Source organism: Biomphalaria glabrata, chromosome 16 (genome assembly GCF_947242115.1).
Source record: "Biomphalaria glabrata chromosome 16, xgBioGlab47.1, whole genome shotgun sequence".
NCBI classification, from domain to species: Eukaryota; Metazoa; Mollusca; class Gastropoda; family Planorbidae; genus Biomphalaria; species Biomphalaria glabrata.
This window is the reverse complement of record NC_074726.1, coordinates 20,901,388-20,917,075: the sequence shown is the minus strand read 5'-3', so window position 1 is coordinate 20,917,075 and position 15,688 is coordinate 20,901,388. Positions and strand designations below refer to the sequence as shown.

Here is a 15,688-nt window from a genome sequence, read left to right as displayed (position 1 = left end):
AGACAGAAAAGTGTAAAATCAAATATATTATTTATTATTATTTTGTAATAAGTGTACAATAAGTCACATCTTTTTAAAAGATATTTCATTGTAAAAAAAAAAAGCATTTGTAATAACACTGCTGCTACTTTTTCAGCTGTATGGAGACAAAAATCATGGACTACTTGGAGGTAATACGCGGCATCATTTGTATCAGTCAATTGAGGACTTTATTTTTGAAGTTCTTTATGGAGTTAGTGACAAGCCAAGTGACTATTCAGATGAAGAGTAGATTTATGGCCCCTTGGACGGACCTTTATATTATTGTTCAGTGCTAACAAATGTGTGTAGCCCTAATTTAAAGTTGAACAAATTATTTTTTAACCTCACTGTTTAAACCCAGTTTTATTTTAAAAAGAATTTGTTGGAACTTGTATTTTATTGAAACATGTCAGAAAAATGTGTAATATTGCTAACACTACTGTGTTTTTAGTGTAAGCATTTTTTATATTTCTTAAAAAAATGTAAGTCAAAGATTCTCATAAAACTATGAAAACTTTGCTGTGTTTGTTTAGGAATGCTCAAGTCTTTCCATATAGTTTTATAGTGTACGATTTTTAAAAGAAAATAATTGTATCGCCTCTAAGTTACAAATGTTTTCGTTGAAATTTAGCTTTTGAGTACAGTTATAAAAGTGCTATTTAATTTGGATTTATTTTGTTTTAATTTTAAGTAAATTCAGTTATTTATTTGGTCCTAGTTTATTAATATTTACAATTACTATCAAACTTTGATTTTTCATTTTGATAAACATTTTTAAGAAGTAAGAAGCTTTGCCATACCGTTTCATGAAAGATGTTAAGATAAAATTGCTTTAATTCATGGTAATATATTTGACAACATTCCTGGTGTACAAAACTCATCTATAGACAGTTCTAGTTATTGTCATAATGGTTGCCAAGGGTTGTAACTCTTAGAAGAGGATTATGCAAAACACAAATCTCTAAAAATTAGTTTTGTTGAGGATGAAATAAAAGTACTATTTGTCTAAGCATTTTTAAACTTAAACCTTGTATTCTGATTTAAAAAAATGAAAAACTGACATGAGTCTAGGTTCATATTCTTTATTTTATGGGAGCCATTTTCCTAAACATATTTAATCAATCATTTTCTTAAAGCTTTGTCACCTTTAAATCTGTGTTTCTATTAAAATATATATTTTCTAAATGCATCTCTCAAAAGTATTAATTACAGCACTCTTTGTAAAATAAAGATGTGTGAATCAGTTATTATTATTTGCTCTATTATTAGTTAAAAACTAATAGTACCGTAATGGTTTTAAATTGTTTGTTTGTTTCTGTTATCCCAGTTTACCGTACACTTGTACATAAGTTTTAATTTTCAAGCTTGTTGATATTAAAATCATTATTAACATTTAGAATTGCTAAGACTTAAGCACATGAAAAAAGTAAAACTTAAAAGTTAATTTTTTTTATAATGAATTTAAAAAAAAATTTTCTTCCTTATTTATTTATCTAACAAATATGTACACTTTTGAGAAATAGATTTCCTATGTGAATATTTCTAATGCTCTCTGAACTACATTGGTTTTAACTCATTAATAAATTTCACAACTTTATCACCAGCAACTGTACAGATAGAGAATAATTATTTGACTATTTGATAATTAAAACTTGGGTGCTCTCCCATCCCATAGTGTAATCATCATCATCTCCCCTTGTTTTATGCTTTATAACTTTCCCTATCAGCCTCACTTACTTGAAAGCACTATCACTGCCCTCTTACTTATACATATATAAATCATAACTGCCAAAAAGACCAGTGGTGGATGTATACATTCTGTCATTCATTCGGCAGCAGCTTACAGCTAATGTACAAGTGACTAAATTATGTGTTGTTTCAAAAAGATTAGGATGGCTGAAAATTGTCCAAGTGAGACAGTTACTTCAAAGGAAGAGAAGATTCCCTTGCACTCCATTATTAGCATTAAGTAAAATTTAATCATGGAACAAAATAGTCAGAGGGCTTCATTTTTATTTGTTCTGAAGATGGAGTATAACTCTTTCATATAAAAATACAGCGATGATTCATGGCTTTAAATAATTGTTAGTGTTAGGTTTCTTTTGTATCATCTGTTATTCCAACTTATGATTGCTCTAATATCTGAATTATTTATATTTTCTATTTTAAAAAAAAAAGTGTCTTCCATTGCAATAAAAAAAATAAATGTATTTTCTTTTTTTTATAACACATTAGTTTTACAAAATAAGTGATGTGTAATCACTTCTGTCTTGAATTAACAGATTAAAAAATTTAATAACTTTTCAAATTACTGTTTAAAAATTGACTATTTTGATTCTATTTTTTCAAAATTATTCAATTTAAACTTTATCTTTTATGAGAATCATTATAAAAATATAAAAAAAAAACTGCATAGCATCCAGATCAAACCTAATGGAGCAACTATAGAAATGAAATTCTAAAAAGACGAGATGCTATTAAAAAAAAAAATTACTGAATGCACTGAACAATATAAATAATGATATTCAGTGTTATTACTATCTTTGTTTTTACTTTGCACATTTTCAAACCCCATTACTTGTTTAATTATTTTAATTAGTATTAAATTACCTTACTTTTTCACATGCATTCTCCTGTAGATGTTTGTGTTTTGTAATGTTACCTTGTATGTCCATGTTTGGCATGCTTGCCAATCTGTTCTACATCCTTGCTACCCATGAATATATTGGTGATGTACAATATTTTCTCCTTTTTTCACATATTTTCATTTTTTTAACTAGGTATATTATATATATATATAAATAAGGCTTATCTTTAAGTCAGAAGATTAATGAGGATTGCAGTTGTTTTTCTCGTGGTATGTTACACTTTATGGAAAAGCATTTTTGTTTTTGTGTAAAATTTGTTGTGCAAATTATTCAAAAAGATTATTTTATGCAGGCTTCCTATGACTTGCACATACGATTCATCATGAAGGATAAAATTTCAAAGATGAACAGACAACATTCTAAATTAAAATGTGACGTTGTCTAAACCAGTGCTTCCCGTGCTCAGACTTCAGCCACCATTCACTTGGTTTACAAAACATAAAATAACTTACTGATACTATTTTTACATTTGCACTGCTCTGAAGTACCCTAACAGACTTTGGGATATAACAACCTTGAACATTGTCAATGCATATAATGTAAATATTTGTTTAAAATTATTGTATGGTTCAGCTAACCTCTTTTGAATGTTTGTGTCTATTTTTTTTTTATCTTGGAAGGATTAATACATTTAAACTCTTTCCAAATCACAAGTTGTTGTGGGCTACAAAATGTTTCCTTGTGATGTGATAGTTTCAAGAGATGAATGCCACAAACTTTGTAAATACATATTGATAACATTTTGTTCATGACATTTTCTTCTTTAACCCTTGTTGCAGTACTTTTGTGATTATATAAGTAGTGAAGGGAAAGTGAGAGAGATTAAGAGTGGGATGTGAGAAAAAATAAAGGATAATAAGAGAGAGAAAGTGAGAGTGAAAATGTTAAGAAAGACATAGGAAGAGAGAAACAAAAATAGAGAGAAAACTACAAAGAGTGAGAAAGTTTGAAAGGGAGAGAATATCACTAGAAAGGGAGAGAAATGTATTCTGTAGCAACAACTTGGTATATGGTTTGTAAATAAAGACTTACATAATTATTTTTTTTCTGTTGGATGGTTCTAATTTTAATTTAATTTTTACTGCTGAGTGTATTTTATGTATTTTTTTAAAACTTGCCCATTGAAAACCCAATACCATTTGTGTGACCAGTGTTTGGCCTGCTTCTATCCCATCCCACAGTATCACTATCTTCTGTGCCGAGTTGGGTTTTTTTCTGCCCACATGCAACAAATTCATTACACCTCACATGAATAATAAAAAAATGTCCATAAATAATGTCCTATCTTAATGTTCCCAAGTACAAAATACTCTATAACATCTTTAAGCTGCTGATTAGGAATCTAACCCTTGACAGTCTAGAACCAGTGGCCTAGCTTTGATGGGGGGAGAATTTGAAAATCCCCGTGGTTCGCCAAGGGAGTGTTTGAAATTATTTTTTTAACATTTAATATTACATATTACGCCATTATCTCATGTCAAAATGCAGGGGACCCTAAAGAGGTCAAGCCCCCCCCCCCCCCGGGCCCCAAATAATGGCTAATTCCTAGCTACGCTGTCTTGAACTATTCACAAATTTTCGCTAACTTGAAAACCATAGGCTCCCACAATCATGCATAATGTGTTGGGCACGTGAACAGACAAGAGTTAAAGCAAATTGAGTTTGAAAGCATTCTTTACCCTCCCTTACGGCCATTTTTTCCCATATCTACCCATTTGTACATTTTTTTCCCATGTGTGGTAACATCTTATCAAGTATTTGAATATCTTAAATTTGTTCCGTGAAACTTTTTCCTTCATATTTTTGTTGTAATTCAAATTTTCTCTTGTTTGGCAGTTCCAGCCAGATTGAAGCATTTATTATAGAGTGTTTACAATAAACTTTGCTATATTATGTATAAGTTTACTGTAGCATATCTTCTGTTCTTTGTCCTTAATTTGATTTTAAATGTGTTTTTTTGTTATTACTGACTTTTTGTTTTTGTAAAGCTGATTCAGAAACAGTTTTATTAAAAATATTTTAAATCTTCCGTCTGTTATTTTCAAGAACAAAATTAAACCCAAAATAAAAACAATCAGCATTGATTCATTTCTTTGTGTGTGTTGTGCTATTGCCAGGGATGGATTTAAGGTAGGGCGGGCGGGGCTATTTCTCCGGGGACCCAACCAAAGTCTAGGGTCTTTGAGACTAGGTCAACAGAGAATGCTAGTTAGCACCCTTCTGAATTATTAAGAACTTGCTGACTACTGGAAACAAGTTTATAAAAGTCTTTCTGACCCATCTATCTTCCAATTTTTGTTCGCGCCAACATTAACTGCCAGTCAGACATATCGACCCAAGATATGGAGTACGCTTTCCGTATTTGCGATAAAACTAAATTAGCTTTATCAATTAAAGTTAAACTTTTCAGTATTTGACTTTACTTAATGCTTAGACTTTAGCTTTAAAGCCTCAAAAACTACGAGAACAAATATAGTTTGCAAGAAACTTTGTATGGTTGTTGATTGAGTCGCAGACGCAACGACTGAATGGTTCAACTCAGAAATGTAGCAAAACCTTTTTAGGAAATTCAACTTGAGAGATATAAAGAGATCTACTTATAAAAGCATGACTGTTTTAGTTGAGTATTATGTGCTGGTTTTATTCTTGTTACAGCGATCTAAGTAATTTAACCTTTAAACTCATTTTTGACCCTAAGTTCTCCCTTGGTCGTTGTTGCTCAGTCGTGGGTTTGTAGTAAAAACTGCTAAATACAACTAACCGATGTAGGCGTATTTCTGGAAATGGGATCTAGTAGTACTGCAGATTCATCGTAGATGATAATTGAAACAAATCTTATTCCCTACTACTAAGCGTCTTTACTGTTTCATGTCTTCCGTTAGTCACCTCTTTCACACCTGTCCATTTGTTCACTTTAATTACGCCAGACCACCTCGTGGTTTCATCAGAAACTCTTCAGCCTACCCAAGCAGAACATCCGCCCAACTTTCCTCATTGTGACGTCAGCAACACGCGCATACACTCCATGACAGTCTTAATATGCAAAGATAACATTGCCAAAACCGACTTTGTACCTGATCCCATAGGAGAGGGGAAGACTAAAACTGATAGACCAAAGCAAACATGGAAAGCAAAGACGAAAGATGGACATGGTCTCATACGAGGTGACAAGCCAAGAACAACGTCCGACGGTGAAGTGACGAATATGTCATGAATACAATGTAGAAAGCGATACTTGTTTTAAATGTTCTAGAAACTTTGTCTTAACGCCTATATTTAATCTAACAATTGGTGTTCAATCGGCTTGTAAACATATACCATATGCCTAACGTATATTATAGCCAGAAATGTTCCCTTTTGATTGGTGATTACATGTATACTATAAGTAAAAGTAAATTTACCCCTTTCAGACATTGTGATCTATGCGACAGATGATGTTATGGTCATCTGTTTATGTGGCTCACGGTTGACGAGGGTATCACGTGGTCAGCACAACGACCAACCGCCTTTATTTTTCTCCAACTAATGTCAGGTACCCATAGAGCTTGGTGGGCTCAGATGCGCCCTATGGATCTCGAAAGTAAAAATCTTAGTCGGTTCGGAAGCCAATGCCTTTACCACTCAGCCACCGCGCCTCCCATGTCTACTATAATCAGGTCTCAACTTTACAATTTATAAATTAGCTATGGAGTAATTATTATAGTAAAATAGACCTTGTTGAATCGCCGCTATATCAGATAGGGAGGAAATGCTTTAAGCCCTGTAATCAGCCGCCTATTAAGCTTCTTTTCTTAAGAGCATAAAACTTGCGTTCCGAAAGTTGGCAAAAACGTTTCAGCCTGAAGCATCTTATTTGTGGCACACCTTCACTGTTTACTTGTGAGATTTTCTTTTATTTTATGTCCTTAAATATTTTTTTTTTAAATACAAACTATTGTAAAAGTGTCTAATCTGGGTCTGTAGAATTTGTACTGATCAGAAGATTGGATGCGTGTTTCTGTACGCGTAGTATTAATTTTGAGTGCGTAGTAATTGACACACAGATCAAGAGACTTACAATAAAGTAAATGAACAGGTGTATGTAGAATATAAAAGTTTAATCCTGAACGGGAACGGTCTAGTTTCAATCACTAGAATAAAAGATGTGACTTCTATAAAAGCCTAACATCAACTGTCCGTTTATCTATATCTACACTACAGACTCTCTTTGAATACCCCATTTAACTTCATAATGATGCGTTCAGTAGCAGTCACCTAAACTGCGCATCTACACTATAATAATAACAATAATTTTACAAATAACTATAATAACATAAACAGATATTCTTCTAGTGAGTCATCAAAATCAAATGGACTATAGTTGAGCGGAGGACAGCTCAACTAGCAGATATTATTATTATTATAGCTTTTATATAGCGCTACTTTCATGCTTATAGCATGCTCAGAGCGCCTTGGTCCAATCTCATTTGTGGACCGGTGGGGGAGGGGGTATCTAGGAGTTGGTTTTTCGTGCTGCCTTTAGGCGCTTAGTAAACGCAACTATGCCCGAGTTGGGTGTCGAACCTCGAGCCCCCTTCTAGGTAGCCAAGACAAGTTCAAGCGCACTCGACCACGAACCTTAAAATAGTTTCGTCTTGTACAACTCTCGAGTGTGACTCCGAACTTGATAGTTACCAAATAATCTCAAATACAAGTATGAAACATGAGCTATGAACAGTTGCGGATCTACGTGTGTTCGGCAAACTGAAATCTTGGTTCCTTTTGATGTACAATCGTGTAAATCTCATTCTGACTTCTCTTTTATGCTCCTTTGTTTGCGACGATGACCTTCTAACTGGTGAGCTGCGACGGGACTATTACAAGGAACAGTGTCGATGATCATGTATTATTTTTTAAAAAAGGTAGGCAGAGGCGTAGTGAGGGGGGGGCAAGGGAGGCACAATGCCCTAATGTCAACCTCAGGGCGCGCCACGCGCAGAGGCTCCAAAAAAATAAAAATTATTGTAGATATTTTAGTTAGATAATACATTCTAAGGTTATTTGTATCATATTATTATTAAATACTTTTTATTTATAAGCCTTTATTCCTGTGTTGTTCATGGAAAATGGGGGGGGGGGGGCGCCAATAAAGTTTCTTTCCCCGGGCGCACGTTTTGCTCACTACGCCCCTGAAGGTAAGCGATGAACTGTCGACATTTGTGACCCTTGTAGCTCTTGTCCCCGGTGTAGTGGAGATTATAAGTTCTTAGTCAGAACGGCGCCGCCCTCGGAAGTCCTTAATGCGCTGTTTGTTGTCCTCAATGTTGAGTACAACAATGTTAATGTAATCAATTATCCTGGGGAAAAAATGGCACTTGGACTTCACATTAATCGCCCTACGATATAAATTTAAAAAACTTCTGTCTCCGGTGAAGCAGATATTATGACTGCGCCCTCTTATGATTCCGTCACCTTGTCTTGCCATTGTGTTGTGTATAAGATAATGATGTAACTATCAAAGTACTGAATAAAGAACTTTAAAAAAAATAATTAAAAAAGAACTTAATCGATATTGAGAATATTCCATGTTCTCCAAAACTGATGTAAAAAAAATTGCTGATATATACAATATATTAAACACATAATAAACACAATCTTATTTTCTTGAATGAGATTATATAAAAAGTAGACATGAATTGGGATACACCTTTCTTTGTATCCCGCCCACCGAGTGTTCTGGAGATTGCAGTGTTGATAATGATTTGAATGACGCACATTGGAATATTAGTGATTCAAGTAGGGGAAATTATGAATCTATAATTAAAATCCATGCAGAAAGGTTTTCTTCTTCAATACATAATGGAGAATGGGTTGGATATTTCTAAACGTCTTAAACTCGACAATAAAAAATATCAAACTAGACTGGACATATGATTGAAAAGAAAATTTGGATTATCTCGGGCGAGATGTGATTTTGATATTATAGCAAGAACATTTAAAGGCGAAATTTAAGAGACTTATGATTATAGTGATAAAATACTTCAGCGAGATATTCTTTTAGAAATAACAGTTTAAGACAGTTTAAGATATCAGAGGTTGAAGATAAAAGCAATAAGACTTTCTAAAGAGATCTAGCATTTTGTATTACATTTTTGCATTGACAGTTTGAAACAAACAATAATGATCAGGGAATAATGTATTCTAAATTTTACTGGCACAATTTTCTAATGGATTAAAAATTAAATCCATCACTACGACTAGAATGTTAAGCTTTGATCTAGATCTACATCTGCCCGGGCCTGGTCCTTTTTGTATCTGTATCGTTGGCTGTGGCGGGGGAGTGGGCTGAGTGTATAACTAATTGGATCTAATTGCTTCATCACAAACTCCATTAGCAGCAAGCGGGTCAACAACCTGAGCATAGCGAGAGACTAAAGATGTGGCGATTTCAAAAGTGGAAGCAATAGACGTCATTAGCTGGCTAGCCATATTTTGGGGGCTAGACCCACGAGGGATTCTTTCGTATTCCTACAATGAATCACCATTACCCAACGGCTTCAATCGGCTATTTATTATTTATTTTGCTATGGAACCCCCTCCCATTTTCTTACTTATAACTAGTGCTTTTTTTGTGACAGTACGCACCGATACGGCGTACCTGTACCTTTTTCAATGTGGGAAAAAAAATACTTGAATTTTAACGTTTATTATTAATTTATTACTAGTTAAAAGTCAGGCAATCCATCACTGAGTACCAGCATCTATTTTTTTTTTACAAAAAATTCACTGCTTATAACAATATAGTGATATAAAGTTAAACGCTACCACATACATTTGACCAGTCAATTCGAGTATCTAATATTTTCAATTGGACCAGCCCGTAAATTCGAGTATCACCTCTCTCTCTCTCTCTCTCTCTCTCTCTCTCTCTCTCTCTCTCTCTCACACACACTACTCCTCCGTACAAAAATAGGTTCTAGTGTTTTTACACTATCGTCGAAGTGTCCAACAAGGTTCGAGATAAACCCCTTTTATGAACCTTTGACCCGGGAAAGGCTTTTACCCCGTGGCCAGGATAAAGTTTTGACTCTTCACCGACACTTATGTCTGAAAACCCCCCATCAATTAGAATTATTAGAAGTTTATTTAGTCACGTCCGTTTGTTGTTCGTTGATTGATTCTTCCGTCCCATGCGAGGCTGGAGACCGAGCCCACTAGGGGAACTTCATATTCCTATACTGTACCATCCGTGGAGGAACTATCACCGCCCCTTTGGTCCCCGCTGTTGAACGGTGCGACAGATCGGACAGAATTAGTAAATTATTCTTCTGTCCGCAGCACGTGCATGTACGTTCGCTAGAGCAGACGACTGATAGCCTACTGGAGGTTAGCATCGCTATCGTTCTTCGTGCTTTCCAAGAGCAGACTTTTCCACGGAGGCGCCACGCTGAGGTGACGGGAGCTGGAATGTTCCATATTTACACTATCTGACTATTCTTCTGTTTTTTTCAGTTCTTATTCAAATTACTCGATTGACTCTATGATATTTTTCTTGGCATGGGCCTTTTTTTCTTATTACATCATATAAATGCTTACATAATACTTTGGCCATACCACCAAAACTTTTTTTTTTGCACTTTCAATAAAACTGTTTGAATTTCAATACATCCCCCCTTTTTTTTGTTGGCCATTGTATTCTAGTTACGAATCTCACTATCCAGGCTCTCTGCAAACTGCACAATACACCACCAACTGAAAGAATTTGACCACTCAGGGCTCCAAAGTAACGTAACACTTTAATTGTTGAATATATAACAGCCAATATTGTACAAATGGCAACACGTACACTGTACAAATATCTCTCCGATAACACCGTACCGCCGTATCAACTCTTGCACCGGCCTCTCCGTCTCGTTCCGGGCTTGCACTGGGTTCAACAGTTCAGGACTGACTTCACACACTAGGCTCGTTGTGTCGGACTCGATCACAGACCAAGATCAAGACGCCATTCGTCTCAATTGTACATGACAGTACTCCGCACTGAACCGTCGTAATGCTCCGTACAGAACCACACCGTTGAACTGTGCTGTAGTCGACCGTGTTCTGAACCCCTGTCGTGAACCTTCTGCCGTGAACCCTCTGACTGCGACACCTCCGCTCTTTATATAGGGTCCCTAATGGCCTTCTAGAACCGGACGGAACATCGCTCGACGTTTCTAGCTTCGTCACATGACTACGTCACTCGTGACGCTACTGAGCTCTGTTCACGATGGGATCCTTCCCGAACCGTCATGTTGACACTCGACTCGGCTGACCGTCGTAACTCGTCACGGTTGACCGCTCGTCTAGCGCTGGCCTGGGGCGATTTGCGTCGGCTGACTACACTCACACCACTACCCCCATCTGTGCCATCACCAGGTATGTGACGTCGGATTGGAACGGCCCGCTTTCAATCGCCCTCCCAAACACACTTACTTCCGGTTGTGAACTCTCTTTTCTCCCCTCCCCAATATTTTTCACCCCGCCTCTCAAACACTTGAATTGTACAATGCTACCCCCCGCCATTCAATTGGATTAGCGATATCCCTCCTTCCCACTCAACTCCTTAAAAAAAGAGTCTGACATACAAAACATAAAGATGTCTTCAACTGTTCAGCTATTTTTTTGTTATCCTCTTACGTTCGAGGTTATAGATTCCGTTTTAGCTTTCAAGTTGATCAGATTATTAAAATTAAATTGTTCGAAAAACACTATGCAAATATCTTCTTATCTTATCTTATATAATACAGACGTTACTTCAAAAAAGAAGATGATTACGTCCTACGCGTCATGCATTTAGTCATGCATATTAACCAATGACTTAAATTCTGCCAAGTCACTGGTTTTCCTGGCTAGCTCAGGCAACCCATTCCATGCTCTAATAGCACTAGGGAAGAAGGAGTATTTGTACAAATTTGTCCTAGCATATGGGACGAGGAATGTGCCTTTATCTTTGTGTCTTTCAGAGTATTTTATTAAATTTTGTTTTTGTATTTGAAGATTATGGTTCAGTGTTTTATGTATTATTGCTACTTTACTTTTGAGCCTTCTGTCCTGATGGCTTTCTAAATTTAGTGATTTTACTAAAGGTGTTACTCTAGTCAAATGTGAATATTCGTTTGTTATGAATCGCACTGCTCTATTTTGTGTCTGTTCTAGTTTCTTAATGTTTTCTTGAGTTGAGGGGTCCCAAACAGAGGATTCATATTCTATTATTGGCCTAACCAAGGTTAAATAACATTTTAGTTTTATTTTCTTATTTGATTTATAGAAATTTCTTTTAATAAATCCTAATGCTTTGTTTGATTTTTTTGTAGTTTCATCAATATGTGGATTCCATGACAGTTTTTCATTTATTATAACACCTAGGTATTTTGCGTTTTTAGTCTGTGTTACTGGTTTGCCATGAATAAGATAAGTGGAATTAATTTGTTTTAGTTTTTTTGTTACTCTTAACAACTGACATTTTTCTGGGTGGAAAGACATGCTCAATTTGATTCCCATTTCTGTAATTCATCTAATTCTCTTTGTAAAATATCTGTGTCTTGTGTTGTTTTTATTGTTCTATATATTATGCAATCGTCTGCAAATAATCTGACTTTTGTTCCTGAAGTAATGCAATTTGGTAAATCATTTATGTAAATTAAAAATAGTAGTGGACCCAAGACTGTTCCTTGAGGTACACCTGAGTTTACTGTTATCGGTGTTGATTTAGAACCATTTATTATTACAGTTTGTTCTCTCCCTATCAGAATGTCTTTAATCCACTGATGCAGTGGACCATTAATGCCGAAATATTTTAATTTTTTAAGCAAGCTATGGTGGTGAACTTTGTCAAAAGCCTTAGAAAAATCTAGTAAGATAGCATCTATTTGTTCACTATTATCTAAACCTTTTGAAAAATCATCAATTAGTCCTATTAGTTGTGTTTCACATGATCTATATTTCCTAAAGCCATGTTGGTATGGTGTGAGGACATTATGTTTGTCTAAGTGGTTTATGATGTTGCTACATATTATGTGTTCTAGGATTTTACATGTGATGCTGGTAAGTGATACTGGTCTGTAGTTTCCTGGGTCAGATTTTTCTCCTTTTTTAAATAGGGGGGTGACATTAGCTTCTTTCCAGTCCTTTGGTACTCTGCCCTGGTTAAGTGAAGCCTGAAAGAGTATTTTGAACACTGGGGCTAGCTCATTACTTAGTTCTTTGAGTAATCTAGCTGGAATACCATCAGGTCCAGAAGCTTTATTTGGTTTGGTGTTGGCTAATAGTTTTTGAATTCCATTTTCTTGTACTACTATATCTTCTATGTTGTCTACTTGGTTCAAATTCAGTAATATGTCTTTGTCTCCTGGGGCCGAGAATGCTGATGCAAAGTATTTGTTTAGAATGTTTGCTTTAGTTTCATTATCATTATGTATTATGTTATGTTCATCTTTTAATGGCGCTACGCCTGTTGTTTCCATTTTCTTAGACTTAATGTATGACCATAGGTTTTTGTTGTTATCTTTAGATATTACATTGTTTATGTATTCACTCTGCAGCTGTCTGCTTACTTTTTGGGTTAAGTGTTTAATTTTTATATACTTTTTGTAAACTCTTTCTGCATTAGTTTCTTTAAATTTTCTATATAGGTTTTCCTTTTGTTTACAAAGCTTCTTTAGTCTATTATTAAACCAGCATTTATTTATTTTGTTTGATATGTATTAAGTTGGTATATGATTTTCTATAATGCTTTTAAGATGGTTTTTAATGAAATTCCAGAGGTCATCGACTGGTTGGTTAATGTCTTTTTCTAATAAGAATGTTTGTTGAAAGTTTAATGCAGCTTGGTGTAGTTGTGTTAGGTTACATTTATTCCAGAGTAAGATTTTTCTTTTGGGTTTTGTATTGGCTACTGCTTTTATCTGACTGTGTATTTTTATGATCTCATGGTCTGATAGACCAGGGATAATATCATAATCAACTACTAATCCAGGTCTGTTGGTTAAGAAGAGATCTAATGTGTTGTTTAATCTAGTTGGCTTTTTAATGATTTGATCTAAACTTAGGTTGTGTAAAGTTTCTATGAAAAGCTCATATATATAGATATATATATAATTCTCTTTTTCCCTCATGAGTTTGGACGAGAAGCAAGAATTAAAGGAAAGATCACTCTCTCATTTCTGCGGATAGACGCCCCACGAAATAACAAGAGGGGGGGGGAGAACACGTGGGTATTCACACGTCGCTACGGATGGCTGCGCGCTGGATTGTCAAACCCTGCCCGCTCCCATCCCCCTTCGTCTTGTGGGAGGTTTGAACTAAAAAGTAAACTATCTTCAACAATGAAGGAACATCCGAAACATGTAAAACATTTTACAAACAAGCATTTTACAAACACTAAAAAGCAGGTCCGGAAACGGATTTTGCGGGGCCAAGTTTGGATAGGGAAGCGGATAATAAGTGAAAATTAAGAGTTTGTATTAGAAAATAAATTCGTCTTTGCATTTTATTCATTCTTTACTACGTACAGAATTACTTTACGAGCATTGCGTGTAGCGAAGTCATACAGTATATATCATAATAATTCTGTTTCCTACATAGATCACGCTCAATAGCAAAAATTACCAAATGTTTCAATCTATCTTTGAGACTTGTTGATCTCAAGTAATTCTTCATTAGTTTGAGGCGCGAGAAGCTTCTTTCACCAGATACCAAAATTATGAGTATTGCATAAAGCCGTTTTTTAGGTTTGGCGTTAGAATGGCTTTAGAAGAAGTGGTCAACGAATCGGCTAATTTGCCTAAAAGGGTATAAACACAGATGCAGGTTAATTCAAGCGATGCGGAGGAGAATCAACAGATCGGCTTCGATTGGAAAAATCTGGGCTCAGGGTACATCTTCAATGAAACAGAACGAGAGAAAACATATTTGTTGATGTCATCTGCGTGATTTTATTTTTTCATTGTTTATCCAAATACTTAATGCTTGCCCTTGTAAATGTTTAATAGATGTTGCTCTTTATTTATTGACTCTATGTTAATTTTGTTTTTAAAATTTCATGTTTTGGAAAGGTGAAGGTGCGTAGTTACAACTTCACATGTCTTGGGGCAACATCAGGGGCGGACTTGCTATATGGTTATTCAGGCAAATGGGGCGCTAGGGACACCGAAAGGAACGCATGGGCATGGATACCACTATAACACGTGTTAAATTGTTCAAGGTTTGATAATATTCTCACGGGCCCGAAATGACGTGGGTCGTAGTTAAGTCATCACTGTTTCATGTTAATAACTATGACGTTTTTAGATTTCTGTTGCAGTTGTTTCTTGATAGTCCGACACACTCGGGAATTCCGACACACTCAGTAATCCGACATGTCGCCGACGTAATGTCAGTTATGTAAAATGTAGTTCGTATATGTTTAGAATGTAGGTAGATTCAATTGTAGTTTATAGTATGTGAAAGCTGAAATTCTGTTTCGTATTTTTGTATACCAATAAATGTATATCTATCTTAAAAATCATTCACTTCACATCCCCCTACTACAGGGGCATACTGGGTGTCAAAGTCGGGCCTAGCATTACCATACCATCCGGGCCACAAATTGATTGCCCATATAATTTAAATCTATTGTTACCTGCCCTGATAATAATTAAAGTTTTGAAAATGCACCAATTCTTCTTCTCCACACCTTTCTCTCTTCCCTAACTGCGTAAAATTGTAAGTAAGGCCTATGAAAGATTTCATAAATTATCCGTTTCAATTGTATCCGCTTATGGAAAACATAAAAATTAAAAATAAATGCCGAAATAAACAAACAATTTATGACCAATAGTCAATAGGGAGGTGAAAAACTGACTAGTGTCAGTAGCTTCAAATACCTCAAATGTCTCAGATGAGGGAACGAAACCTGAACTACTGGCCCAAATTGTACAGTCCACAGCAGCCCTTTCAAAACTTAAAATAATATGGAAAGACAAAGGCTTAGCCCTCGGCACCAAAATCAGACTAATGCG

The 15,688-nt window shown here is 35.3% G+C and overlaps 1 protein-coding gene across 9 annotated transcripts in view; it reads left to right on the top strand.

Annotated features, from left to right (window-relative positions):
• The window catches only part of LOC106078874 (dipeptidyl peptidase 4-like), a 172,797-nt gene extending 170,645 nt beyond the window's left edge, over positions 1-2,152 (top strand). For all 9 annotated transcript variants that reach the window (XM_056013698.1, XM_056013702.1, XM_056013701.1 and 6 more), the window contains one exon: positions 137-2,152. In XM_056013698.1, coding sequence (XP_055869673.1) covers positions 137-271 — 135 coding nt within the window. In that variant the 3' untranslated portion in view covers positions 272-2,152. The remainder of the gene's footprint in view (positions 1-136) is intronic.
• The last annotated feature ends 13,536 nt before the right edge of the window (positions 2,153-15,688 follow it).